Source organism: Microcaecilia unicolor, chromosome 3 (assembly GCF_901765095.1).
Source record: "Microcaecilia unicolor chromosome 3, aMicUni1.1, whole genome shotgun sequence".
Classification (NCBI taxonomy): Eukaryota; Metazoa; Chordata; class Amphibia; order Gymnophiona; family Siphonopidae; genus Microcaecilia; species Microcaecilia unicolor.
This window is the reverse complement of record NC_044033.1, coordinates 187,287,696-187,315,587: the sequence shown is the minus strand read 5'-3', so window position 1 is coordinate 187,315,587 and position 27,892 is coordinate 187,287,696. Positions and strand designations below refer to the sequence as shown.

The window sequence follows — 27,892 nt, the reverse complement described above, 5'->3', positions numbered from 1 at the left end:
TCAGGAAGCCGTCAGCATGTGGCTCTGGGCTCGCCGTCAAGGCATGGTGCTCCAAGCCACATATCTGGCAGGCGTAAACAACAGTCTGGCCGACAGGTTGAGCAGGATTATGCAACCTCACGAGTGGTCGCTCAATTCCCGTGTGGTGCGACAGATCTTCCAGGCGTGGGGCACCCCCCTGGTGGATCTCTTCGCATCTCAAGTGAACCACAAGGTCCCTCAGTTCTGTTCCAGGCTTCAGGCCCACGGCAGACTGGCGTCGGATGCCTTCCTCCTGGATTGGGGGGAAGGTCTGCTGTATGCTTATCCTCCCATTCCTCTGGTGGGGAAGACTTTGTTGAAACTCAAGCAAGACCGAGGCACCATGATTCTGATTGCTCCCTTTTGGCCGCGTCAGATCTGGTTCCCTCTTCTTCTGGAGTTATCCTCCGAAGAACCGTGGAGATTGGAGTGTTTTCCGACCCTCATCACGCAGGACGAAGGGGCTCTTCTGCATCCCAACCTCCAGTCCCTGGCTCTCACGGCCTGGATGTTGAGGGCGTAGACTTTGCCTCTTTGGGTCTGCCAGAGGGTGTCTCCCGCATCTTGCTTGCTTCCAGGAAAGACTCCACTAAGAGAAGTTACTTCTTTCATTGGAGGAGGTTTGCCGTCTGGTGTGACAGCAAGGCCCTAGATCCTCGCTCTTGTCCTACACAGACCCTGCTTGAATACCTTCTCCACTTGTCTGAGTCTGGTCTGAAGACCAACTCCGTAAGGGTTCACCTTAGTGCAATCAGTGCATACCATTACCAAGTGGAAGGTAAGCCGATCTCAGGACAGCCTTTAGTTGTTCGCTTCATGAGAGGTTTGCTTTTGTCAAAGCCCCCTGTCAAGCCTCCTACAGTGTCATGGGATCTCAAGGTCGTTCTCACCCAGCTGATGAAACCTCCTTTCGAGCCACTGAATTCCTGCCATCCGAAGTACTTGACCTGGAAGGTCATTTTCTTGGTGGCAGTTACCTCGGCTCGTAGAGTCAGTGAGCTTCAGGCCCTGGTAGCCCAGGCCCCTTACACCAAATTTCATCACAACAGAGTAGTCCTCCGCACTCACCCTAAGTTTCTGCCAAAGGTTGTGTCGGAGTTCCATCTGAACCAGTCAATTGTCTTGCCAACATTCTTTCCCCGTCCTCATTCCTGCCCTGCTGAACGTCAGCTGCACACATTGGACTGCAAGAGAGCATTGGCCTTCTATCTGGAGCGGACACAGCCCCACAGACAGTCCGCCCAATTGTTTGTTTCTTTTGATCCCAACAAGAGGGGAGTGGCTGTAGGGAAACGCACCATATCCAATTGGCTAGCAGATTGCATTTCCTTCACTTACGCCCAGGCTGGGCTGGCTCTTGAGGGTCATGTCACGGCTCATAATGTTAGAGCCATGGCAGCGTCGGTAGCCCACTTGAAGTCAGCCACCATGGAGGAAATTTGCAAAGCTGCGACGTGGTCATCTGTCCACACATTCACATCTCATTACTGCCTGCAGCAGGATACCCGACGTGACAGTCGGTTCGGGCAGTCAGTTCTTCAGAACCTGTTTGGGCTTTAGGATCCAACTCCACCCCCCGAGGGCCCTGTTTGTTCTGTTCCAGGCTACACTCTCAGTTAGTTGGTAAATTTTTTTAGGTCAATCTCAGTTATGTCCTCGCCGTTGCGAGGCCCAATTGACCAATGTTGTTGTTTTGAGTGAGCCTGGGGGCTAGGGATACCCCATCAGTGAGAACAAGCAGCCTGCTTGTCCTCGGAGAAAGCGAATGCTACATACCTGTAGAAGGTATTCTCCGAGGACAGCAGGCTGATTGTTCTCACAAACCCGCCCGCCTCCCCTTTGGAGTTGTGTCTTCCCTTGAAGTGTATTGTCTTGCTACATACTGGACTGGCCGGCTCGAGCCGGTTTCGGGCGGGAAGACGGCCGCGCATGCGCGGTGCGCGCGGGCGCGCGAGGGCTAGCAAAGGACTTTGCTAGTGAAGTTTCCGATTGGAGGGGCTGCCGTGGACGTCACCCATCAGTGAGAACAATCAGCCTGCTGTCCTCGGAGAATACCTTCTACAGGTATGTAGCATTCGCTCTTCACCAGGGTGACACTCTCCTTTTAGGAGACTTCTCCTCCAAGGCAGCGCAGGGGCTGCCAGACTGGAAGTGGGACTTCTCTACTACTTCCCAGTAGGTCTCCTCTATATCTCTCTGTTTTCCTCAGCAACTCCAAGTCTGCTACTGTAGCCTCAAGAGAATGGACTCTTTGCATCGGGCACACACATATAACCTCTCACCAACTGGGAGATAATCATACATGTGACAATGCAAAAAAAAACTGTGTAGCACCCCTGTCGCTGCTGGACTGCTGTCTGCCTCTTAGTAATAATGAGTTGTTTAATAATTTAAAACTTGTTAAGGTACTAGAGATATTAGACTAATATAAAAGAGCCTTTAGATTATATGGTTTATTGTGTGATTTATTTAGGGTTTGCTTTTCAGAAAGTAATGAAATGTAATTAAAACTCTGTAAGAGGATTCCTCTGTTGTAATTAGAATAACTGACTGTAAATGAAGAATTCTTCTAGGGGTGGGTGGGTGGTAATGAGGACAAACTAAACACTGCTGTGCCTTCTAGAAGCTGTCTGTTAATAGGCTGTGGCAGAAAGTTTTAAAACTATAGGGGAAGGGTTTTACACTATGGAAACTAAGCTGTGCTACAAACTAAAGTTAAAAACATTCTAAGCAAAAGAGGCTGTTTACTTCCATTACATCAAAGATGGTACAGGTCCATTCCTTTCCTTGCACCCAGCTTGGGGAAATGATGTAGCCTCTTTCAGCTGTCTACAGTTGCCTGTTGCTCTTACATCTGACCCTTTCTCCCCACCACATACACAGCACTTTGTCAGTGAGAGGAAGTATGATGAAGACCTGGGGCGGGCTGCTCGCTTCACAGGGGACGTGGACACATTGAAGAAGGGTATTGAATCCTTTGGACAAGGTGAGAGTTGTCATAGCAGTAATCTATGTGCATGTGTTAAAGATTACTATGGTAAATACCCATGCACCTTAGTGCCACCCTGCAGTGCCCCCTACTATTTTAGTCCTAAGAACTCACCATACAACTCCTCCAGTTTACTTCCATCCTGTCCTGCCCTGCCTTGTACTGAGACTTCTTGCTTCTTCCTTTCTGGCTTTGAGATCTTTAAAGTCAGTTCACTTGTGATCTGTGCCATAGTGAAATTATATATGCAGAGCTGAAGGGCTGAGATATCAGCGTTGTGTACCATGTATCACTTGTTTTGTTGATGCTTGTGCCCATCATCTTTGTGTTTGTCTTGGTGTGTATATGTGTTGGATAATTTATGAGTGCTAACAGCAGTCCACTGTATGCAAACACACGGATAGTGGGGTGGATGGGAACTAGTAGAGCAGTGTTGCATTGCTCCTGAAAACCTCAGCTAGTCCTGGCTTAAGAGGTTCTTAGAGGGTCTGGGGACATAGGACTGAGGTATTTCAGTCACTTGGTAGAGGGGTAGAGTTCCAAATGTGAACTGTCCACATCAGGATGAAATCTATGGACTTTGCACTAGTGCTGAAAGTGAAAGTAGGTGCAAGCATTTGTTTTGAAACTTGCCATGAGTCCAAAGTATCTGCAGGCACTGTTTTCTTAGACAATAACACAAATTTGAAAATCCAGTCTGAGCTCAATATTTCCCTTCCCTGATCTAAACGGTCTCTGGGAACACACCTAATATGAAGGAAAGAAGTATTCAGGCAGAGTGCTTTTTATGTGCATAATCTGTCCTCCCCATGTTGTCACTTTTTTATACAAGTCTGTCAGTTTTCTTTCCTTCTGTGGTTCTCATGTTAAGGGGTAGAAAGGATTTATGGGATTCACTATAAAACTGATGTACAGTGCTGGTTAGCTGTCGGTACTTCAGCAGCAGCCAAACACCTTGTCTTGTGCAATCCCAATAAAGTGGGTATGAAATGTCACTGTAAGCAGGGTGTGCTTCTGTATTGTGTGAATATCTAATACCTCTGCTTCTCAGTGTGCATGCATGTAATACCTCTGGTTCAGTGTGTCTGTGTACAAACGAGTGTTTCTTTCAGTAGCTATTTGGATTATTTAAAAACTTTGGGAAGGGTGTAAACTAAGTAGAGAATGTTTTGTTCTACTCAAGATGATAAAATGTAAAGAAGAAAAATGACAAACGTAAGGTTTTTTGTTTTTTTTGTATCCACAAACAAGTGGTCTCACTGTTTAGCTTGCAATTAGGATATTCTTTTGGTACTGTGGACTAGAATAGTAGGACAGAGTGGATGGACTGATTGGTATTTTTCTACCATAATCTACTAATTTACTGTGTGCTTTTTTGCGTGTGAGTACATGTCCATTTATATGTACATGTGTGTATGAATTCACATGCCTATACCTCGGGAGTATAAATACACGTATGCTTTTTTATTTTTTGTGAGCACAGAGGATTGCATTCATAATGTTTCTCTTGATGCTCAGGTCTGTTTCCTTTCCCTCTGCAGTTTCCCATCCAAAGAACAGTTATTCGACCCGGTCACGCTGCAATTCCACTACCAGCTCAAGTGAGATATGTGCAAACTCCATCTCCAGGCCGGATAGTGCCTCTACCACTAGCCTTACAGCACCTAGCAAGAAACCCATCACCACCGCCTCCACAACCACCTCCCACGCCAGTAGCCGTCCAAATCAGACTCTCAGACAGGTAATAACTTTCTTATACTTCAACAGCCATCTGATATGAACTGAGCAGTAATACCTCCTACTTAGCCGCCTCCTATCAGACTAGTATTCCTCAGCGACCCTCCAGACCGGTCAAGACGCGTGGGTTATGTCCTCCTACCAGCAGAGGGAGACTGAGAAAACACTAAGCTTTTGAAGCCTGTATATATAACCTGTGCAGAACCTCCACTAGCCAGTATTTTCTCAGTCTCAGCAGAGGTAGCAGTTGACAGCCTGTGCAGTCTCCAATAGTCTGGTGAGGTAGTTTGTCATTGGGTCGTAGGATTTTTTCCTTCCAAACTTTATTCTGTTGCAGTACCCTGTACGTGTGTGTAAAAAAAAAAAAAAAAGTGCTTTGGGGCCCTGGGTCCTGTGGGGCCCAGTTTTTCCCCCTGGGGTGTTACACCTATGTTTGGGTCCCTCCCCCTGTGCTGCTCTCTATTTCTGTTTGCTTGGCAGCTTTGTGCCTCGGCTGCTTTCTCAGTATTGTAGCCTTGAGTGCCTTACAATTTCCAGATGCCAGAGTTAGAGTACTGTGCCTTTAAGGTCAGTTATTCTATTTCATTTTGCTTGCCAGCTTTGTGCCTCGGCTGCTTTCTCAGTATTGTAGCCTTGAGTGCCTTACAATTCCAGATGCCAGAATTAGAGTACTGTGCCTTTAAGGTCAGTTATTCTATTTCGTTTTGCTTGGCAGCTTTGTGCCTCGGCTGCTGTCTCAGTATTGTAGCCTTGAGTGCCTTACAATTTCCAGCTGCCAGAGTTGGAGTACTGTGCCTTTAAGGGCATTTATTTCTTTATTTTCAGCGGACCGAATGGGGGTTTCGATTCCTTGCTGGAACGAGGGAGCAGCGCTTTCTTCAGTGCTTTTGCAGTGTGAGTGAGTTTTTGGTTTGGCGCGTTTGCGGAACAGCTTTTCCCTTCCCTCGTGGTTTATGGCGGCCCAGCTCCTCCGATGTCGCGCGTGCCTGTGGCGAGGGGTAGAGGCGCCGGGCGCTCAGTGTAGCTTTGCGGTGCGCCTATAAAGGTGGCTGCGGCTCCCCCCGTCTTGACCGCGGAGGGATCGATGGTGTCGGGAGTCTCCGGGTCAGCGGGAGCGTAGGCAGGGCTGCTGTCAGCGGGAACAGTTTCGGCGGGAACGGCCGCCATCTTGAGTCCGACGCGGCCCGTGGAGCCAGCTGTTTTTGGGCCTGCGGCCTCCGTTTTTGGCACAAAAGGGCCTAATGACGGTCCAGGAATGGTGGGCTTTCCTCCAGATTTGTCTGGACGCGGTATCAGGCCTGGAGATCGGGGACCCCCCCCCCCCCCAATTGGAAGAGGGGGCTGTTTCCGTCTTGGCTGAGAGACCACGGTTAGAGTGGTCAGAGGACAGGCAATGTTTTTCTCCTGTAGCTGCAGAAGCTGCACTTAGTGATCTGGGGGAGTCAGATGGAATTGATGGCTCTCAGGAGCAGGATTGTTGGATTCCTGGAGAGGATCCTTCAGTAGTGCGGATTTTCCATAGAGATGAGCTGTCAGAACTCACAGATCAGGTGTCATCCACCCTTCAGTTTGGTCCTGAGGTGGCTTTGGGGGAAACTGTCCAAGATCCGTTGGTGAAGGGCATTCAGCGTCAGGCGTGATCCTTCCCTATGAACAAGGATCTCCGGGAGATGATTTGACAGGAATGGGATTTGCCGTGTAAGGTGGCAAAGGCAATGGCGAGGCTTTATCCCCTCCCTCAGGATGATAGGGATTCCTTTAAGGCTCCCACGGTAGATGCAGTAGTGACGGCAGTAATTATAGCTACGGCTATCCTGGTTGATGGAGGAATGGCCCTCCGTGATCCTCAGGATAGGAGGTTGGGATCTTTTCTCTAGCGTAGTTTTGTTTTGTCGGCTCTAGCCCTGCAGGCCTCGGTTTGTGGGGTTCTGGTAGCTCGGGCATGTTTTCATTGGGCCGAGAAGCTCCTGGATGATTCGGTAGATGTTGGTTCTTCTGGGGGTCAGGAGTTAACCAACTTGGACATGGGTTCATCCTTTTTGTCTGAGGCTTTTATGATTTGTTGCGTACTTCAGACAAAAAATATGGCTATGGTTGTGGGTCTCTGCCACTTAAGGGAGCTATGCTCTTTGGAGAAGATTTGGACAAGTTAGTGTGAGGTCTTAGTGATACCAAGGTTCTATGGCTTCCAGATTTTCGGTTCAAGGCAGGGGCCAGAACTAGTTCCTCGGGGATGGTTTAGGGAGGCTCAGCGGTATAGGCCGGGCAGATCGAGTGGGACCTACCCCTAGCTGTCTGTTCGTCTGTCCAATTTAGATTGTAAGCTCTGTTGAGCAGGGACTGTCTTTTCATGTTAATTTGTACAGCGCTGCGTAAGTCTAGTAGCACTATAGAAATGTTTAATAGTAGTAGTAGTAGTAGTAGTAGGACCTCTAGGGGTCGGTTTTTCCAGCGCACACAGTTCTTTCGTGAGAGTTGTCGCGGAGGGCGTGGCTTTTCCACGGGAGGTTAGTATTCAGGCCGCAATTCCCAATGAAGGTGTGTGGGCTCAGGCTTTGGTGCATGTTGGGGCTCGGCTGAGTCTGTTTTACCAGAGCTGGGCCCAAATCAGGTCAGATCAGTGGGTTCTCGAGGTGTTTCGAGGTGGATATGCGCTGGAATTCGAAAGCTGTTCTCCCGAAGTGTTTCTAGAATCTCTCTGTCAGTCTTGGAGCAAGAGGGCAGCAGTGAGGGACACTCTGCGGTGGCTGCTCGCGTTGGGAGCCGTGGTTCCTGTTCCTTCAGATCAGCAACGCTCAGGGTGCTATTTGATCTATTTTGTGGTCCACAAGAAAGAGGACACTTTTCGTCCCATTTTAGATCTCAAAAGGGTCAATGCGGCACTCAAGGTGCCCTCTTTTCGGATGGAGACGTTGCGGTCGGTCACTGGTGCGGTCCGGAAAGGAGAGTTTCTCACTTCCCTGGATTTGACGGAAGCTTATCTTCACTTTCATTCGTGCGGCCTTTTGGTTCCAAGTTACAGGGTCCGATTTGTCGGTTCCTTGCAGAGAAGGCGCCGACGGCCCGTACTTATCGTCAGGTCCTGGGCCTGATGGCGGCGACCATAGAGGTAGTTCCGTGGGCCAGGGCGCACATGCGTCAGGTACAGTCAGCTCTGCTAAGTCGTTGGTCCCCTCTGTCGCAGGACTTGGAGATGTGTTGTCCGCTGTCGGTGGTCCCTCATCTCAGTCTCCGCTGGTGGCTCAACCCGCGCAATTTGGGAAAAGGAATGCCGTTGGAGTCCCCACAGGGGCTGGTAATGGTCACAGATGCCAGTCTGCAAGATTGGGGGGCACATTGTCTCGGTCAGGTAGCTCAAGGCCGCTGGTCTCGGGCAGAAGCAGAATGGTCCATCAACCGGCTGGAAACTCGGGCCATTCGAGAGGCGCTCCAGGCCTTGCCGTCGGTGGTTTGCCACAAGGCAGTCCGAGTGCTCTGCGACAACGCCATGGCAGTAGCGTATGTCAACCGTCAAGGGGGGACGAAGAGCCTTGGCAGTGCAGTTGAACTCATCTTCAGGCTCTCTTGGCAGGGCATGTGGCCGGGGTAGGTCACATAGATGCAGATTATCTCAGCAGGCACACTCTAGATCCCAGAGAGTGGTCTTTTCTTCGGTCAGTGTTCCAGTGAGTTGTGTCGGTCTGGGGACTTTCGGTGATAGATCTTAGGGCAACGGCTCGCTATGTGCAAGTTCAGAGATTTTTTTTTTTTTCAGTCGCTGAAGAGACCCTCGAGCAGAGGGAATCGATGCTCTTCTGTTGCCTTGGCCTCGGGAGTGGCTGTATGTGTTTCCTCCGTGGCTGTTAGTCGGTCAAGTAATATAGCGCATCAAACTTCACTCCGGTCGGGTGATTCTGGTGGCTCCGGATTGGCAGTGTCGACCATGGTACGGAGACCTGGTGCGGTTGGCAGGGGCGGCGGCCCTGCCTTTGTTGGGATCAGTTCTGTGTCAAGGCCCGATAATCATGCCGGATCCGGCTCGGTTTTCGCTTATGGCTTGGCTCTTGAGCGGCACAAGTTGAAGAGGGGGCTTTCGTCCAGTGGCTTTGCTACGATGTTGAGTTCCCGTAGACGATCCACTTCCTTGGCGTATGTCCGGGTTTGGAGAATCTTTGAGCACTGGTGTGAAGACCATCGAGTTCGGCCGTGTCGCTCTTCGGTGGCGGAAGTTTTGGAATTTTTGCACGATGGTGTTGATAGGGGTCTGGCCTTATCTACACTGAAGGTTCAGGTGGCAGCTTTGTCATGTTTTCGTGGGAAGCTTTAGTGAAAGTCCTTCGCTTCTGTGCCTGAGGTAGTGCGTTTTTTGAAGGGTGTTAAGTTGCTGCGTCCGCCTCAGTGACGGATGGTGCCTCCGTGGGATTTGAAGCTAGTTTTGGATGCTTTGATCGGGCCTCTGGTATCGGCATCTTGTAAGGATTTATCTTTAAAGACGGTCTTGTTGGTGGCGATTACTTCAGCACGGAGGGTTTCAGAGCTTCAGGCTTTGTCTTGTAGGGAACCATTTTTGTCCTTTCTGAGGGAAAGGTTTCGTTGCGGACGGTGCTTTCCTTTTTTGCCCAAGGTGGTTTCCGAGTTCCATGTTAATCAGATCATCTCTCTGCCAGTGTTGGGTGATATGGCTGGAGATTCGGAGCAGCGTGGTATTGCCAAGCTGGATATCAGGAGAGTTTTGAGTTATTATCTCTCTGGAACTCAGGACTTCAGAGCCTCTGACCGTTTGTTCGTTCTTCATGCTGGCCCAAAGAAGGGTGCAGCGGCTCCTAAGGTGACCATAGCACGGTGGTTGAAGGAGGCGGTTTCATCTGCTTACTTGGTGAAGGGTCCTGTGGTGCCTAGGGGCTGGTCTGCTCATTCCACTAGGGGAATGGCAGCCTCGTGGGCGGAGAATAGTATGATTTCTCCATTAGATATTTGTCGGGCTGTGGTTTGGTTTTCGTTGCATTCCTTTGTGAAGCATTATAGGATTCCTGTGCATGCAAAGGACAAGGTGCGCTTTGGGGCAGCAGTTTTGACCTCTGGCCTTAGTAGGTCCCTCCCGTAAGTTAGTTACTGCTCTGGTACGTCCCATGCGTCTTGACCGGTCTGGAGGGTCGCTGAGGAAGGTGAAATTAGATCTTACCTGCTAATTTTCTTTCCTCTAGACCCTCCAGACCGGTCAAGAGCCCGCCCTGTCTGTATTGGAGGCCAGGAGGTGTGTGTGTTGGATAATTCTTGGCTTCTGTAGATTGTTGTTTCTCTAATTGCAGACTCTGTTTATTTCTGTTTTGTGATAGGAGTCTGGGACAGGTGGGGCTCTTCTTTGATGGTCCACCTGTAGAAGCCCAACTGTTTTATCAAAGGCAAAGGAAGATGTTTCTTGTTTTTGCAGTTTACTGTGACCACGTACAGGGTTGCTAGTTGTTGTTAGTGTTTTTTGTTTCTCTGCTTTGTCAGGGTTATACTGGCTAGTGGAGGTTCTGCACAGGTTATATATACAGGCTTCAAAAGCTTAGTGTTTTCTCAGTCTCCCTCTGCTGGTAGGAGGACATAACCCACGCGTCTTGACCGGTCTGGAGGGTCTAGAGGAAAGAAAATTAGCAGGTAAGATCTAATTTCACCATACCCCTCATGCACCCTAGTGTCACCATCTAAACTCAGGTGAGACATCCTCAGGAATCCCCAGAGCCTGCTCTGAGAATGGTGTTCACACATGTCTGATTTCTACTCAGTTATAGAACTCCAAAGGTAAGGCACTGGTACCTAGCTCTGCCATTCATGTACAATTTATTTTCACAATAGTTGACTTTGTGGTTAAAAATTCTTAAATAGCCGACATAGCCACGTTTCACCCTCGGGCTGCATCTGCAGTGATATGTCACTGATTTGAACATGGATAAGACTTGAGTCCTTAGCGTCAGCTCCAGACCATGCCCTATGAGTGGATCTATGTCCTCCTATCAGCAGATGGGGAGACTGAGACAAACTGTGAAGTGGATACACTTGGTGCTGTGGAGCCCTGTATCTCTCAGTATTTCTCAGTTTCCTCAGCAGATGGTAGGTAGGTGCTTTGGGCTCTGGATTATTTTTTAGCATGTTTGAGATTTTAAAAGCAAAAGGGGGTACATTTCAGGAACAACAGATTGAGAGACTTGTTTTGTGTTTAAAAAAAAAACTGAAGCACTACAGGCTCAAGCAGCAAGAAGTTGGGGGGGTGGAGGGGGAAAAAAAAGAATAATCTGAGGGGCATAGCTTATTCACAAATATCAAGCAAACAATTTTGCTGCCGGGTTTTCAGCCTTTGGAACCTGCCAGTCTAGTTTCTATGGAGCTCCATGTTTGTACGGGCCCATGGGGGTGCACACTCTACAGTGCGGGTCATCCCACCTTTACTGGCCTCCCTCCTACCTTTATTGGCCTCCGTCCTTGCCCAACCTTTGTTTTGGGGTCCGCCTCGACCCCCTATCCCATTCTCAGGGGTTCCTTCAGGCAGCCCCGTGGAGACCCAGGGCTTCTGCACGACCTGCTTTGCAAAAAAAAAAAGCTTTGAGTCGAGTCAGAGAGCAGAGGCTGTGATGGTTTTCCTTACCTCCGACATCCGATTCCACTCCAGGCGTAAGCAGTGTGGGTGAGGCCTGCTTCCCACCTTTTCTCTGGATGGTGGTTCCTGTTGCAAAGACACACCACATGTTCGTGCCAGAGTCAGACCTGTGCTGAGTCTGTGAGGAGGCTTCACTCCCAACGGGTTCCAGTGCATCTGTAGGGCAGGAATCCATGGAGAGCTTGGGGGTTCGGAGCAATCTAAGGATCTCCTGTTGGTAGCTGGTTCGTGCCTAGGTCCTCCCTCTTTTTCTCCTTAATTTGTATTACTTTTGCACCAGGGTTATTGTCTTAAGAACTGTGGTGTTAGTCCCACGCTGGTATAGGTGCTCTTTGGGGGTGGGGTTGCTTTTGGGCACTAAATGGCCCTGCCAATTTTCACGCGCTCAGGAAGCAGTGGAGGACCCCTTGGGCCCTCCACTGTTGGGGGATGAGTGGGCTCAAGAAGTTGTGGAAGAGTAACTACCTATGGGGGAGGATCTTTCTGTGGTTTGTCTTTTTCGGCAGTAGGAGCTCGCCTGGTTGACTGCCCAGGTCCTGCACTTTCTAGGGTTGCAGGACAAACAGCCCGTGGTTCCCGCAAAGGGAATCCAGTCCTCAAGGGCACCCGTCAACCTCCCAAGATTTTTCAATATAATGAGGTCCTCAAGATGCTTGTGGAGGCACAGTGGCAACAGCTAGATGCTCTGCTGCACACGGCACGGGCTATGACCCAGTTATATCATTTACCTGTGGAAGGTCAGGGACAGTTTTGGGTTCCTTAGGTGGATGGGTCCACATCATGTCTGACTGGTGGATTGCGAGTCAGTTAACTTCTGGAGTTTTTCCATTCTCTGTGGGAGCAGTTTCGGCTATCTCCGTTTGGCTCACCAGAAAAGGCAGCGGCTGTTAACCAGACATTGAGCTGTCTCTTGGAACTGCGAGCCATCGAGCCAATGCTGACGCGCAAGATTGGTTCTGGCAGATATTCCATCTAGTGGTTCATAAGAAGGAGGGCTCATATCGGCCCATTTTGGATCTCAAGGATGTCAACAGAGCCCTCCAGATGGTCCATGATTGTGACTGTTGCAAGGGTGAGTTTCTCACAGCAGTGTAGCTCTCGGAGGCTTACCTTCACTTTCCCATCCATCCGGGCCATCAGAAATTTGTGCTTTGCGATCCTGGGCTGGAATTACCAGTTCCAGGCACTTTGGCTTGGCAACGGTACTCAGGACTTTCACCAAGGGTGATGGTGGCAGCAGCGGTGGCCCGTCTCCGAAAGGAGGGGTTATTGGTGTATCCCTACCTGGACAGTTGGTTGATCAGGGCCAAGTCTCGAGAGTTTGTGGGTCACAGATCAAGTGGTGTCCTTGTTGCAGCTTCTTGGCTGAGTGGTCAACATAGCCAAGAGTCAACTTCAGCCCACTGATGTTCAGACTGTAGGGTGGTAGCAACCCTCCATCGCAAAGATCTTGGAGTTCCTCCAGGATGGTTTGCAGAACAGGTTTGGCCGCCTTGTCGTTGAAAGTCCAGGTGATGGTCCTTGTCTTTTGGGGGCCGGTCCAGGGTCGTTCCTTCTCGGTCCACCCCGTTGTCACCCGTTTTTTGCAGGTAGTTCGTCATTAGCGCCCTCCAGTGAGGTGTATCGTTCCGCCTTGGGACCTGAATTTGGTGCTGGCCAATTTACTGTGCCCTCCCTTTGAGCCTTTGCAGACGGCAACCCTGAAAGATCTTTCCCTCTAGGTGGCCTTTTTGTCACCATTACATCGTCGTGGAGAGTCTCGGAGCTTCAGGCCCTGTCATGCCGGGAGCCTTCTCTTTTCAATTCACAAGTAAACACCTGCTTTAGAAACACAGAGTCTTGTATAACAATAACGAAAATCAGTTATACAAAAGAATTAAACCCCTTTTTAGACCACTAAAGGAGGAGGGGATGTGTCGGTAAATAGGAGATAAACATAAGAAAACATTACTAAAGGCCCTAGATTGAGCTACATATATCCACCTTCTGTCTAAATGCCATCAGGTTGTATATTACCACTGGAGATCTTTTTAACCTCCAGAAATGCCCTTAAATGTTGAGGTTCCCAAAAAACATATTTCACTCCTAAATAACAAATTAAACATTTACAGGGATATTCCAAAAGAATCGAGGCACCTAATGCTCGAATCTCTGTTCGCATTGCTAGAAATAACGTTCTCCTGTCCTGAGTAGATACATATCTACATGGAGAATAGAATCACCTGGCAGATGCATTCACTCACAGAATCAGCCCCCATGAGTGGTAATTTAGTGACTTGACAGCCTAACAGATATTGACAAATGGGGGTCACCAGATATAGATCACCACGAAGACCAGCACCTTTTGCTCCCTGTACCCAGCCTTCAACAGAGTAGTACACTGTATATTCACAATTTTCCTGGGATCAGGTTCTACTGTATGCATTCCTCCCCCCGGATCCTGCTCATTCCCAAGGTGATTCAGAAAGCCCATCAAAACAAGACCACTTTAGTTCTCATCACACCTCACTGGCTAAGGTAAATCTAGTTCCCTAGACTACTTGCTATGACCTAGCCCCACCAATTCCAGAAAGGACAACATCTAACCTTGCTCAAAGGTGATCAGCTGCTGCATCCCTAAATCAAATTTCTATCACCAATTACTTGCCTAGTTCTGACTAGCCTTTCAGTGTCTTTGGACATCCAGGGTATCATCCTTACTTCCAGAAAACTATTTATGAAGTAATCATACCAGTTTAAGAGCGGTCTCCAAAATGGTGCAATCGGCTGCCCACCACCTACTCTGTTTGCGATCCTGTCGCATCTGCTGTCCATCTCAAACTTTGGCCTACAGACTACTTCAGTATGATTATGGCTATCACAGCATATCATGACCATTTGCATGGAAAACTTATATTGCTTCATCCCCTGGTCTCACATTTCATAAGGGGCTTTCTTAACACAAGATCCCCTTCTCCATCCACCACATCCTCAGTAGGATCTAAATCAGGCCTTCACAGATTTTCTTGGGATTTAGGAGCCAGCTGCTGAAACTTTTCTCAACCTCCCTTCTCCTGTCACCATTGTCTCCATTGAAATGATGGGGGGGGGGGGGGGGGGGGGAGGGTGAACTATTCTATGTGACCTGCTTCAGGGCCTGATTTACTTCGGCTGTATTTTTGTGTTCAAGGGAAAAAGTAAGCTTAGTAAATCAGGCCCTTAATGCATCCCTGAATGCCATTGGTAGTAAGACATAGTAGAAACCTCCCTCCCCACCCAGTCATCACCAGTCCAGCTCATTCTCTTCATTCCCCCCCCCCCCCCCCCCCCAAAATCATCACCCAGTCTCGCACTCCACCAGTCTTATCATCTCTCTCCATGCCCTGTGGTCACCCTGTCGTCGTCGTCGTCTTTTTTTTTTTTTTTTCTTTTAAAGCCCATTCCACCTCGCCTGTCAGGCCAACTACCCCTCACCATCCAGGAAGACAATCAGCTGCCCCCCTCCAGCCAGGCAGCTGCCCACCCCCATTCCCTAGCCTGTATTCCACCAAGCCAGGGAGCAGCTCCCCACCTGTACCCCAGCAAGGCAGGCAGCTGCCACCCCACCATCCTGCCCCTATACCTAGCAAGGCAGCCAGCCTCTCTCCCACTAGCCCTCAGAACTGTTACCCTGCTGTCAGTAAAAAGAGCTTCCTCTTTCCTTAGCGTCCCTCCGGACCGGACCAGGATTGGACTGATGGGTTGTGCTCGCCTACCAGCAGGTGGAGACTGAGAAAAAACTGACTCTAGAGAGCCAATAGGAGCCCTGGCCATGTGACCTTAGCCTCAGTATTTTCTCAGTCTCCCAGCAGGTAGGAAGTGAGCCCATTAGTCTCTCTCCTTTTCTCTTTAGATATTACAGATATTTGTGATAATTCTTCTGTGCCTGGAATCTTATTTAGAGGCTTGACAGGGTTTCCTTTCTCTTCTTTCTTTGACAGCCTCGGGGGTGTTAAACTCGGGTGTCTCGAGTCCTCCCCCCTTCCTCCCCATCTCCCTGGCTTAGCAGGGAAGGGCCGTCCCTTTCTCTGGAAAGGTGTACCGTCTTTGGGAGAGGCAGCCACTTTTAACAGGTAGCTGCTTTAAAAGAATTAAATCAAATAAAAGGAAATTCAAAGAAGCAGCCTTTCTTTCCCCAGACTTCTAACGAGCAGGCAGCTCCAGTGTTTTATTATGATTGAGGGGTTATAAAAAAAAAAAAAAACAAACAGAAGAAAATAATTCAGTATCTGTGACTTTAAACAGCGATTTTTCTCGTCAGATTTAATTTCCTCCATTTTCTTGCGTTTTGGTGGCGGCAGTTTAAACAAATGAAAAAAAAAAAAAGAAAGGTGCGAACCGCGTAAGCGCGGCCACCTGTTTTTTCCGATATGGCTTAAAAGTTCAAACAGCTGCTGTCGGTCAGCGTCGCGCAGTTCACGCAGCCGGAACGTGTAAATTTTGCTCTCCCTTCAAGGTTTCTTCGGGTCCGGTGCTGCCTCCAGTTTTTTCGGGGCCTTTTTCGCCGGCTGTTGTTTCTTCGCCGTTCCACTGGGCTCCGCTTGTTCGGAGGTGTCGGGCGCGCTGTCGACGATCGCCACAGGGCCAGTGGAGCGAACGGCGGCCATTTTGTTTTTCCCTCCATCTTATCAGTCTGGGATCTCTCTGCTGAAGGTAAGGCTGCAGTTCATAGAGCAGTTCGGCTCCAAGATGTGTACACTTTTGTATGTGCTGAACGGCGTATTCTAAAATGCTCTTCACATCAGCAGGCAATATTTGGTTGAAAGGGGGCTCCTTTCATATATGGATATATAACAAGCTTTTCTTCTTTTAAATTTCTATGTATCACGGGGCTGTTAACACTAGTTTTTTTCTGGTGCTCAGTCATTTTTCATTGCCTGGTGGAAAATCTACATCTTATCATAATATCATAATTCATTTCAAGCATTTTCCTCAATAGCTGTAGTATTATACAGTGTTTTAAGAACTTTAGAAACTTTCTCTATAGGCATAGAGTAAATTTCTGTCTTTCTCATTCCCTGGTGAATAGGACTACATTGTCTAAGAGTCAATTGATTGGTACTTTGCAATTCTGACCATAATATCTTAGTTCCTTTCAAGCATTTTACTCCATGCCTATGATGTTATATAGTGTTTTAAGAACTTAACAGACACTCTCAATGGCTGTAGTGTTATACAGTGTTTTCTTTTTCCGACTTTAAGAAGCCTTCTCTAGAGGCATACAGTATATTGTTCAGATGCCATGGGGATATATCAGCTCTTTCATATTCTCTGAGGGACAGTCCTGTCTACCAAGCTCCCAGTCACTCAGCTGCCTTAGCAGGCATGCTTTATTCATGTCTTCCCTTCTTTTCCAACTGCCTTGAAGCCTCTCATATTTCATTTTAGCTTTCTTCTGGTTTTTACAGGACATATGGTCACTTAGAGAATAAAGTCATCCTTTCACTTAAAGATAGTGGACGGTCCTCAAACCATCTACTCGTGTTTGTCTCTACTCTATCAGTTCAGCATTGGCAGATTATAAACATCCTGGTTTGGTCCAGTATGCCTATACATACCATCTGCTATCTCTTCCTCTTCCTTAGAGACCTGATGTTATATCAAGGTTTCTTGAATTCAGATACAGTCTTGTCTACACTGCCTTCACCAAGTGGCTGTGGCACAACTTCACTTTTTTCGTTACAGGTAATTTCCAAGTTTGTCCTTTTTCATTTTCATTCTATGCGCCTTCACTCCAGAGTGTTCTTTCAATTGGAAGGGGATTCACTCACTTCCTGTGTATTTATACCATAGGTACATAAGTATGGTTATGCTGGGTAAGGCCTAAAGTCCATCAAGTCCAGCATTCATATCTAATGGGCATAGGTACATAAGTTTTGCCATTCTGGGGAAGCTCAAATGTCCACCTTTCTACAGCCAGAACAGCATTAAAGGAAAAAAAAAAAAAAAAAACCTCTCACGAGAGTATCGAACAGAAATCTCTGCTCCAAAAGCAAGGGTTTGCAGTAATTCTGCAAACTAACGCATACAATATTTGCCATGGCTGTTCACCACTAGGAACACCGGGGACCCTGGGCCTAGGTTCGGTGTTTTAACCTGAAACAAGCTCAACATTCATATCTATTGGGTGTGAGTCTGGTACTACTACTACTACTTAACATTTCTAGAGCGCTACTAGGGTTACGCAGCGCTGTACAAATTAACAAAGAAGGACGTTCCCTGCTCAAAGGAGCTTACAATCTACATCTCAGTGAGGGAGGACGCATGACCGTGGTACGTGGATTAGTGGTATGTGGATTAGGGAGATCCAAGAAATTACAGGCCGGTGAATCAGACGTTCATACTGGGACAATTTTTTTCTGTCCGGAGCGTACTACCATAGTTGGTGGACTCCTATATTCAGAACTTACCCAACTATGGAAAGCCATAGAGATAGGGTTGGAGTTTGTAGCCCTATTTAACTGGTGTCCTTGGTCACCTTTCCTCTTCTCCTCAGGATCCAGAGAATGGCTAGTTTTTTGCTTATGCATTAACCGGTCATTTTCAGCAGTACTCTCTCTTCCGTTCTTTTATAGATCTAAGAGGATGTTCATTGCGCTCTTAGGGTCATTTCATTCTTACCTAGACGACTGCCTAATTGGAGAAAGTCTTATCAGCAGAGTTCTCAGGTCACGCACCGGGTGTTGCATTTCTTACAGTCTCTAGGTTGGGTGGTGATTGTAGCCAGGCCTCTCATTTGATCTCTCATTTGATCTCTCATCAGATATCTCTGATTTTCTCTTTGTTTAGTCAGGTTGGCGCACAGTCTTTTGTCTCCTCTGCAAACATCCCAGTTTATATTTTTCTTGGTGACCTTGGGCCTTCGGCCATTTCCTCGCTCTATTCTGCAGAATGCAATTTTACTTTCTAATACCCAAGAAGGAATTTTCCTTCATCCTATTGCGAATCTCAGGGTCATCAATCGCGCTATTTAAGTGTCATCTAGTTATCTCAAGAACCTTAGTTCTGTCATTGGGATGCTTCGTGCAGTACACTTTTTGGCAGAAGCTTTTTTGTATATATTTTTTTTCTGGGGGACCTCAGCAATTCGTTTTACCTTCGGGTGAATTTTGTTTTCCCTACTGACAAACAAGGCGGAGAGAGCTATGCTGGTCCTTGCCATGGCAATGGGTTATGTCATCCGCCAAGGAGGAGTTAAGAGTATACTCTTGAGTTTGTACTCATTTTTTCTTAGTTGTGTCACCCTGCATTTAGGTGAATGGACTCTCATTTTTTCAGCCTTACTTCCTCACTGCGACACTTCAGGGCTATCTCTTTTTGCCTTCAGGCTCACGAACATTTCTTGCTTCTTCCGTTCAGCAACAGTCTTGACGGAGACAGGGACAGATGCCAACGTCCAGCAGGGGTTTTTCAGCCTTCTTTATGCGTTTCTTCCATCATCTCACTAGGTGTTTACGCAGAACCAAGGCACCCTTCTACATCCGGACCCCCAGTCACTCAAACTTATGGCGTGGTTACTGGGTCTGCAACATCTTTGATATTTTCGCAGGAAGTACTTCAAGTTTTAATTGCTTCCAGACAGAAATCTACATTAAAGTCCTATGAATCAAAGTGGCGACGGTTCACTCTGTGGTACTCCTCTCGCCACTTCATTCCACAAACAGTATCCATTTTGCATGTTTTGGAATATCTTCTGCATCTTGCGAAATCTTGTCTGTCTTACTCATCCATTAGAGTTCATTTGGCAGCTCTATCAGTGATGCATGATACTGTTGACAACCGCACTCTTATGCAGCATCCACTGTCAAAGCGGTTTCTTAAAGGAGTCCTGCACCTGTACCTCCCGCTTCGTCCACCAGCTAGGTGAACTAGGTGAACAGACTCTTAAAATTCTGTTTCTAGTAGCCATAACATTTTCTATAAAGTTTTCCTCTTCAAGCAGTGTTTCCCAGTAGCCATTGCAGCAAGTAGATCTATGTGTGGAATACTTCTACGGTTGGTAACTTCTTTTCGGTCTGCTGTAGTTTAAAGTTTTCACCTTTCCCAATCGGTTTTTTCTTATTGGTTTTGTCCTTCTAGCCAGTAGGCGTAAAAGTTTTTCATTGTTTCTAACCCGCTATATCGCGAAGGATCAAGGAAATGAGAATGTCTATTTCTCTTCTCGCTGAGAGGGCAGTTCCCCGTATTACAACATATTCCACAACTTCAGAAGCGGGCTCTATTCTTACTACGGCGATTTTTGGTGCTCTCGGTGCACATTGGTAAGTTGGCAACTTAGTCCTAGTTTCATTTTATTTTGCTCATTGGGACACACTACATGTTAGTTGTCGCCAGGTGGCCTATGCAGCATGAACATTTCTCTGCAGTTTTCATAAGGTCCCTCCCTTCAGATTACTGCTTTGGTACTTCCCATCAGTCCAATCCTGGTCCGGTCCGGAGGGACGCTAAGGAAGGAGAAATTAGATCTTACCTGCTAATTTGCTTTCCTTTAGTCCCTCCGGACCGGACCAGGCCCCTCCCATGTTCTCTCTACTCTTTAGCTTCTTTTATTAAGTAGGAAGTGTATTCATTCCTTTACGATTCGTGGAACAATACTATATATATACAGAACTTTACGTGGTCTATACCACTTATCTGGTGGTTGCTGGTGAGCTCAATTGCTGGAATCTATCTATAAAACCTTAAATACGCCATACCACTTCTCTGGTGAGAGCTGTGGCTGAGCTCAGTTGCTGGAATATCTATAAAACCTTAAATATGATTTGCCACTTCCATATCATCAAGCTGATCAATCCATAGACTGGTGGGTTGTGTCCATCTACCAGCAGGTGGAGATAGAGAGCAAACTTTTGCCTCCCTATATGTGGTCATGTGCTGCCGGAAACTCCTCAGTATGTTCTCTATCTCAGCAGGTGGTGGTCACACACAGCAGCAGCTCTGGCTAGGCCTCCAAGCCTAATTTTTAGGTTTTGTTGAGTGCCTGGGGTTGAGGGCTCTTTTGAGCAAGTGCAAACCTGGTGGTGCCAGGTCCCTCCTTTTCTCCCCCCTCCCGCTGGCTCCGTTAAAAAAAAAAAAAAAAAAAAATTTTGAACGTCCTTAAAGGCGTTTATTTCGACGTTTATTTAAGCGTCTATTGCAGCTACTCACTGGGACACCAGGTCGTTACAGCTCGGAGCGGACAGCAGGTAATTTTTACCTTTTTATAGCGGGCAGGGGGTTCCCCGATTCTTCTCCTCGTGGCATATGGCGTCGGAGGGCGAGGGCGCAAAGGGTCGCTCCCCGGATCGCTGGAGCGCTTCTAGAGGGGATGCGGGGGTCTTCAAGCCTGATTCGCCCTTCTTGGGTGACAGTTTCGTGACCGATGTATGTCCCGGTCCTTCCTCCGGCGTGGCGGTTTTTCCCGCCATAAACGCCCATCCCCCGCTCCTCGCCTCCGCCATCTTGGCTGGCCACGCGGCTCGGATGGCTTCTTCTTGGGCCGCCCTTGAGGTTGGAGACATTAATGCCATGAACGCCCTTAATTTGGGCGACGGCACAAAAGCGGCTAAAGTTAAGAGCCGTTCTTCCCGCGTGGCACCTTCGCGGAGTGTCGCGCCGGACGCCATCTTGGATGCGCAGCATGTCTCTCCCCCGCTCTTGCGAGCGCCGGTTGAGGGTGCGTCTAGGGCTGTTGCCCAGGCTGCGGAAGTGCACAGTCTGGGGGGTTTCTCCCCCGAGTTTGTTTTGCTGCTGCATCAGGCCTTCCTCATGCACAACGCTGCCCCTGCTCCCTCGTCTGGTAAAGAGGTTGAGGTTCCCAGAGGTAAACGCCCTCGGGTTGATTCCCAGGCCTTGGAGGAATTTGTCTCCTCCGATGTAGATGAGGGCAGCGTGTCTGAGGTCTCCCAACGGTCCTTTGCGGATTCCTTGGAGGAGACGGATCCCCGCTCGGTTGGAGCGGATGACCCCTCTGCAGCGCGGCTTTTTAGCCCAGAGGATTTGCCCAACCTGTTGCTACAGGCCATGGACACTTTGAAGATTTCCTCTCCGGAGGACGTCTCTCCCTCAGCCCCTGTTGGCTCTGCCATTATGCTGGGGACGAAGCGCCCGCCTAGAACCTTCCACGTGCATGATGCTATGCACACCTTAATTTCGGCTCAATGGGGTGTCCCAGAAGCGAGCCTTAAAGTGGCTAGGGCTATGTCCCGCCTCTATCCTTTGGCTGTGAGTGAACGTGAGGCCTATCTGTGGCCTACCGTGGATTCTTTAATCACTGCGGTGACTAAGAAAACGGCGTTGCCGGTGGAAGGTGGCACGGCCCTAAAGGACGCCCAAGACAGAAGATTGGAGGCGGCCTTAAGGTCGTCCTACGAGGCTACTGCTTTAAATTTGCAGGCCTCAGTTTGCGGTTCCTATGTGGCCAGGGCGTGCCTGACTATGGTGCGGCGGGCTTCCCCCTCGGATTCTTCCTTGAGGGATGATTGGCCGGCCCTGGAATCGGGCTTGGCCTATTTGGCAGACTTGCTGTATGATGTCTTGAGAGCCTCAGCTAAAGGCATGGCTCAGACAATCTCTGCGCGGCGGTGGCTTTGGCTGAAGCATTGGTCTGCTGACCACGTCTCTAAATCCCGCCTGGCTAGATTGCCTTTTAAAGGCAAGCTGCTCTTTGGGGTCGAGCTGGACAAAATCGTGACCGATCTCGGCACGTCTAAGGGCAAGAAGTTACCAGAGGTCAGGGCTCGAGCTAGTGCTCGCCCCGGTACCTCCAGAGGACGGTTTCAGGAAGCCCGTCGGTACCGCCCGGGCAGGTCGGGCTCTTCTGCCTCCTCTTCCTTTAAGAGGACCTTCTCCCCCAAGCAGCGTTCCTTTCGCAGAGACCGCCGTCCCGGAGGTGCTCCCTCCGGTCCTCCCCCAGGGTCTCGTACCCAATGACGGGGTCTTGGTCCACGCCCCAGTGCAGATTGGAGGACGGCTGTCCTCGTTTCTGGGCGAGTGGACCACAATAACTTCAGACGCTTGGGTGCTGGAAGTCATCAGAGACGGCTACAAGCTAGAGTTCTGCCGACCCTTAAGAGACGGGTTTGTACTCTCTCCCTGCAAGTCTCCGGTCAAAGCTGTGGCAGTGCAGCAGACCTTGGACAATCTCATCCGCCTGGGGGCGGTCGTTCCGGTGCCAGAAAATCAGCTTGGCAAGGGACGTTACTCCATTTACTTTGTGGTACCAAAGAAAGGAGGTTCTGTCCGGCCTATCCTCGACCTCAAGGGGGTCAATCGGGCCTTGAAAGTTCGGCACTTTCGCATGGAGACTCTCCGCTTTGTTATAGCGGCAGTGAAGGCAGGGGAGTACCTGGCATCCTTGGACATCAAGGAAGCGTACTTGCATATTCCCATCTGGCCTCCTCATCAACGCTTCCTGCGTTTTGCAGTACTGGGCCGACACTTCCAGTTCAGAGCCCTCCCGTTCGGGTTGGCTACTGCTCCGCGGACCTTCTCCAAAGTAATGGTGGTCATCGCGGCCTTACTGAGGAAGGAAGGAGTACATCCTTATCTGGACGACTGGTTGATCCGAGCCCCCTCTTATGCAGAGTGCGGCAAAGCTGTGAACCGGGTGGTTGCTCTTTTGAGCTCCCTGGGATGGATCATCAACTGGGAGAAAAGCCAGCTGCGCCCCACTCAGTCCCTGGAGTATCTGGGAGTTCGATTCGACACCCAAGTGGGCAGAGTGTTCCTGCCAGACAATCGGATTGTCAAGCTTCAGGCTCAGGTGAACCAGTTCCTAGTAGCCTCTCCTCTTCGGGCTTGGGACTATGTGCAGCTGTTGGGCTCTATGACGGCCACGATGGAAGTAGTGCCCTGGGCCAGGGCTCATATGAGACCACTTCAACACTCTCTGCTGCAGCGCTGGACTCCGGTGTCGGAGGATTATGCTGTGCGCCTTCCCTTGGGCCCAGCAGTGCGCAAGGCGCTGAGCTGGTGGACGCAGATGGACAAGTTGTCTGCAGGAATGCCTCTGGTGACCCCAGAGTGGATTGTCGTCACGACGGACGCTTCCTTGTCGGGCTGGGGAGCCCACTGTTTGGGAAGGACAGCGCAGGGACTCTGGTCTCCTGCAGAGGCAAAGTGGTCTATCAACCTCCTGGAACTCAGAGCCATTCGGTTGGCGCTTTTGGAGTTCATCCCGGTACTGGCGTTGAAACCGGTACGGGTTCTGTCGGACAATGCCACGGCTGTGGCCTATGTCAACCGCCAGGGAGGTACCAAGAGCGCCCCTCTAGCCAAGGAGGCTATGAATCTATGCCAGTGGGCGGAAGCGAACCTGGAGCAGCTTTCAGCGGCCCACATTGCCGGAGTCATGAATGTCAAGGCGGACTTTCTCAGTCGCCATACCTTGGAGCCCGGAGAGTGGCAGCTATCTGCTCAGGCGTTCTTGGACATCACGAAGCGCTGGGCCAGCCGAGCCTAGATCTGATGGCGTCATCGGCCAATTGCCAAGTGCCGCGCTTCTTCAGCAGAGGACGGGACCCTCGATCCCTGGGAGTAGATGCTCTTCTCCAACAGTGGCCGACACAAGAGCTTCTCTATGTGTTCCCGCCCTGGCCCATGTTGGGCAGGGTGCTAGACCGGGTGGCAAAGCATCCCGGCAGGGTAATCCTGGTGGGTCCGGATTGGCCCAGACGTCCCTGGTATGCGGACTTGATCAGGCTCTCAGTCGACGATCCTCTGCGACTGCCAGTGGAGCAGGGCCTGTTGCATCAGGGTCCCGTGGTGATGGAGGATCCCTCCCCCTTTGGTCTTACGGCCTGGCTATTGAGCGGCAGCGTCTGAGGAAGAAGGGCTTCTCAGACAAGGTCATCGCCACTATGCTGAGAGCGAGGAAGCGCTCTACTTCTACTGCTTACGCCAGGGTTTGGCGTATCTTTGCAGCGTGGTGTGAAGCAGGCTCACTTTCTCCCTTCACTGCTCCAATTTCTTCAGTGTTGGCGTTCCTGCAAGAAGGTCTGGAGAAAGGCCTGTCGCTCAGTTCCCTTAAAGTCCAGGTAGCGGCTCTGGCTTGCTTCAGGGGCCGCCTGAAGGGTGTTTCCCTGGCTTCGCAGCCAGATGTGGTGCGCTTTCTCAAGGGAGTTAATCACCTGCGCCCTCCTCTGCACTCAGTGGTGCCTGCGTGGAATCTCAACCTGGTGCTAAGAGCATTGCAGAAGCCGCCTTTTGAACCCTTGTCGAGGGCATCTCTGAAAGACCTGACGTTGAAAGCAGTCTTTTTGGTGGCTATCACTTCAGCCAGAAGAGTTTCCGAGCTCCAGGCGCTCTCTTGTCGAGAGCCTTTTCTGCAGTTCACTGAGGCAGGAGTGACTATTCGCACAGTGCCTTCCTTCCTGCCCAAGATTGTTTCTCGATTCCATGTGAATCAGCAGCTCTGTCTCCCTTCCTTTCGTAGGGAGGACTACCCAGAGGAGTACTCTGCTCTTAAATATCTGGATGTGAGACGAGTCATCATCAGATACTTGGAAGTGACCAATGATTTCCGGAAGTCAGATCATCTGTTTGTCCTGTGTGCAGGTCCTCGTAAGGGTCTGCAGGCTGCTAAGCCTACAGTGGCAAGATGGGTCAAGGAAGCCATTGCAGCGGCTTATGTGGCCGCGGGGAAGGTGCCGCCTATCCAGCTGAAGGCTCACTCCACAAGAGCTCAGGCGGCCTCGATGGCAGAGGCCGGATCCGTCTCCTTGGAAGAGATATGCAAGGCGGCAACTTGGGCTTCGGCTCATACATTCTCCAAGCATTACCGTTTGACTGTGGCTGCACGGGCGGAGGCCCGGTTTGGAGCTTCAGTGTTGAGGTCAGGGATTTCAATGTCCCGCCCTGGGTGAGTACTGCTTCGGTACATCCCACCAGTCTATGGATTGATCAGCTTGATGATATGGAAGGTAAAATTATGTATAATCATACCTGATAATTTTCTTTCCATTAATCATAGCTGATCAATCCATAGCCCCTCCCAGATATCTGTACTGTTTTTATTCTGGTTGCATTTCAGGTTCAAGTTTAGTCTTCAGTTACTTCAGAAAGACTTCGTGTTCAAGTTTTTTCACTTGGATTCTTCAAGAGTTAAGACGAGTTTGTGTTACAGTGAGCTGCTGCATTCCTCTCCCCTCCGTTTTACGGGGCTGGATTGAGACTTAAAATTCTGCCGGCACTCCCTCCCGCTTCGTGCGGCTGTAGGGCAGCTTTGTACCCTTCCCGCTTCGGCGGTGTTAGGGTCAGTCAGCTCCTCCCGCGGTTGCGGTTGCAGGATAAGCCAGATCCCCCCGCATCGGCGGGTGTGGTGTCCCTCCCCCGCTCCGCGGGGATGAGCTGGACGGATTCCCCTCCCCCACTTGTGTGGGGATGAGCTGGGTTAATTCCCCTCCCCCGTTTCGGCGGTGGTGAGCTGGGCAGAGTGTCCCTTCGTGGGTGTAATTCTCTAAGTGCTGAGTCCTGCGGATGGAGCTTTGATATCGACATACTGAGGAGTTTCCGGCAGCACATGACCACATATAGGGAGGCAAAAGTTTGCTCTCTATCTCCACCTGCTGGTAGATGGACACAACCCACCAGTCTATGGATTGATCAGCTATGATTAATGGAAAGAAAATTATCAGGTATGATTATACATAATTTTACCTTTTCTGGTGAGAGTTGCTGGTAAGCTCAGTTGATGGAATATATATAAAATCTTAAGTGGGCCATACCACTTCTCTGGTGAGAGTTGCGGGTGAGCTATATTATATGTGAGCCATACCACTTCTCTGGGGAGAGTTGCTGGTGAGCTATATTACATGTGAGCCATATCGCTTCTCTGGTGAGAGTTGCTGGTGAGCTATAGTACAAGTGAGCCATACCACTTCTCTAGTGAGAGTTGCTGGTGAGCTGTAATACATATCGGGCCATACCACTTCTCTGGTGAGAGTTGCTGGTGAGCTCTGATATTTGGCATTGCCGAGTGCTTTGTGGCTGCTAGGATTCCATACGGCACAGAAGGTCTTTCTTTCTTTCCTGCTTTGTTATTCAAATACTGAGGCTAAGGTCACATGGCCAGGGCTCCTATTGGCTCTCTAGAGTCAGTTTTTTCTCAGTCTCCACCTGCTGGTAGGCGAGCACAACCCATCAGTCCAATCCTGGTCCGGTCCGGAGGGACTAAAGGAAAGCAAATTAGCAGGTAAGATCTAATTTCTCCTTCATGTATCGCTTGGCTCTGTGCGAATCTGAGCCACCTACTTGCAAGACTTGAGCTGTGTGCAGCTCAGACTAAATCAGAGCCACACAAGACAGAGAAGAGGAATTTCCTGCTGCAGCAGCGTGAGCCAAAAACACTTCTAAACTGGCAAAAAATAAGTCCCAGGTGCCAGTGACAAAGTTTTAGTTGCCATGGTGACCTGGCACCTGGGATTTGTCAAGCCCTGATCTATAGTCCTTGCTGGACAACTTCAAAGCCTTTTTTAATCATTAGATAAAGCATCCTTCAAACATCTCACCTGGAAACCAGTTTTCTTACAGCCATCACATCAGCACATACTACTACTACTACTACTTAACATTTCTAGAGCGCTACTAGGGTTATGCAGTGCTTTACAATTTAACAAAGAGAGACAGTCCCTGCTCAAAGAGCTTACAATCTAATAGACAAGTGAACGGTCGGTCCATAGGGGCAGTCAAATTGGGGCAGTCTGGATTCACTGAATGGTAAGGGTTAGGTGCCGAACGCAGCATTGAAGAGGTGGGCTTTAAGCAAAGACTTGAAGACCAGCAGTCATCCTTCTAGTTTTCATCCGAAAACCATACTCTGGGCCACGGCTGGCCACCCTCCACAACCAGGAATGCCAGTGGCAATATGCATGCTGTCCAGTTGGATCTCAAATTGCTTTGGTTTCTGCTATCATCAAACCAGCATGCCTTCCTCAGGGCCAAGACAACATCTGTCACTATATTCTTCTAAAGGACTTGCAGCAAATCGGTCCTCTTCACACCTTCACCAGAAGCTACTATCTGTAGGTATCTTCACAAGGAGACAGTGTATTTAGATAAGCAGTTCTTTGTAACCTTTTTTTCATAGTCAGTTCACCACTTCTTTCCAGCCTCCCTAATGTCTCTGCCAGGCTGCCTTCGAACACCACTAGGAGGCCCTAAGCTCTGAAATTGCTCATTAGTTTGGCTGTATTCTCCCGATCTACAGAGAAAGCGGAGTTTCTTCTCTGTAAGCGGGTTCTCTGAAGGAGATGCAGACACACACTCCTCCTTCCCCCTTCACAATACTAAAGCAGTAGCTAGGACATAGCCTTTCAAAGGGAGGCTGGTATGGACTGTACAGTACCCCTACTGAACCAGATAGCTTTTTAACATCTTAATACTGCGTTTTAAGACATGGTTACTCAGCCCATCGACAACCAACTTTAAACAAGCATTAAGTGGACTAACCTGGTGTAGATGAATCAAACAACTGAATATCATCAGTATAGAAGAACACACAAATTAGAACTCTGGAGAAGAATCAAAAG

At 49.2% G+C, this 27,892-nt stretch overlaps 1 protein-coding gene across 5 annotated transcripts in view; it reads left to right on the top strand.

The window, feature by feature from the left end:
• SPATS2 (spermatogenesis associated serine rich 2) overlaps positions 1–27,892 on the top strand; it is a 161,201-nt gene that overhangs the window by 106,114 nt on the left and 27,195 nt on the right. For all 5 annotated transcript variants that reach the window (XM_030196804.1, XM_030196805.1, XM_030196806.1 and 2 more), the window contains 2 exons: positions 2,905–3,007; positions 4,552–4,751. In XM_030196804.1, coding sequence (XP_030052664.1) covers positions 2,905–3,007; positions 4,552–4,751 — 303 coding nt within the window. The remainder of the gene's footprint in view (positions 1–2,904; positions 3,008–4,551; positions 4,752–27,892) is intronic.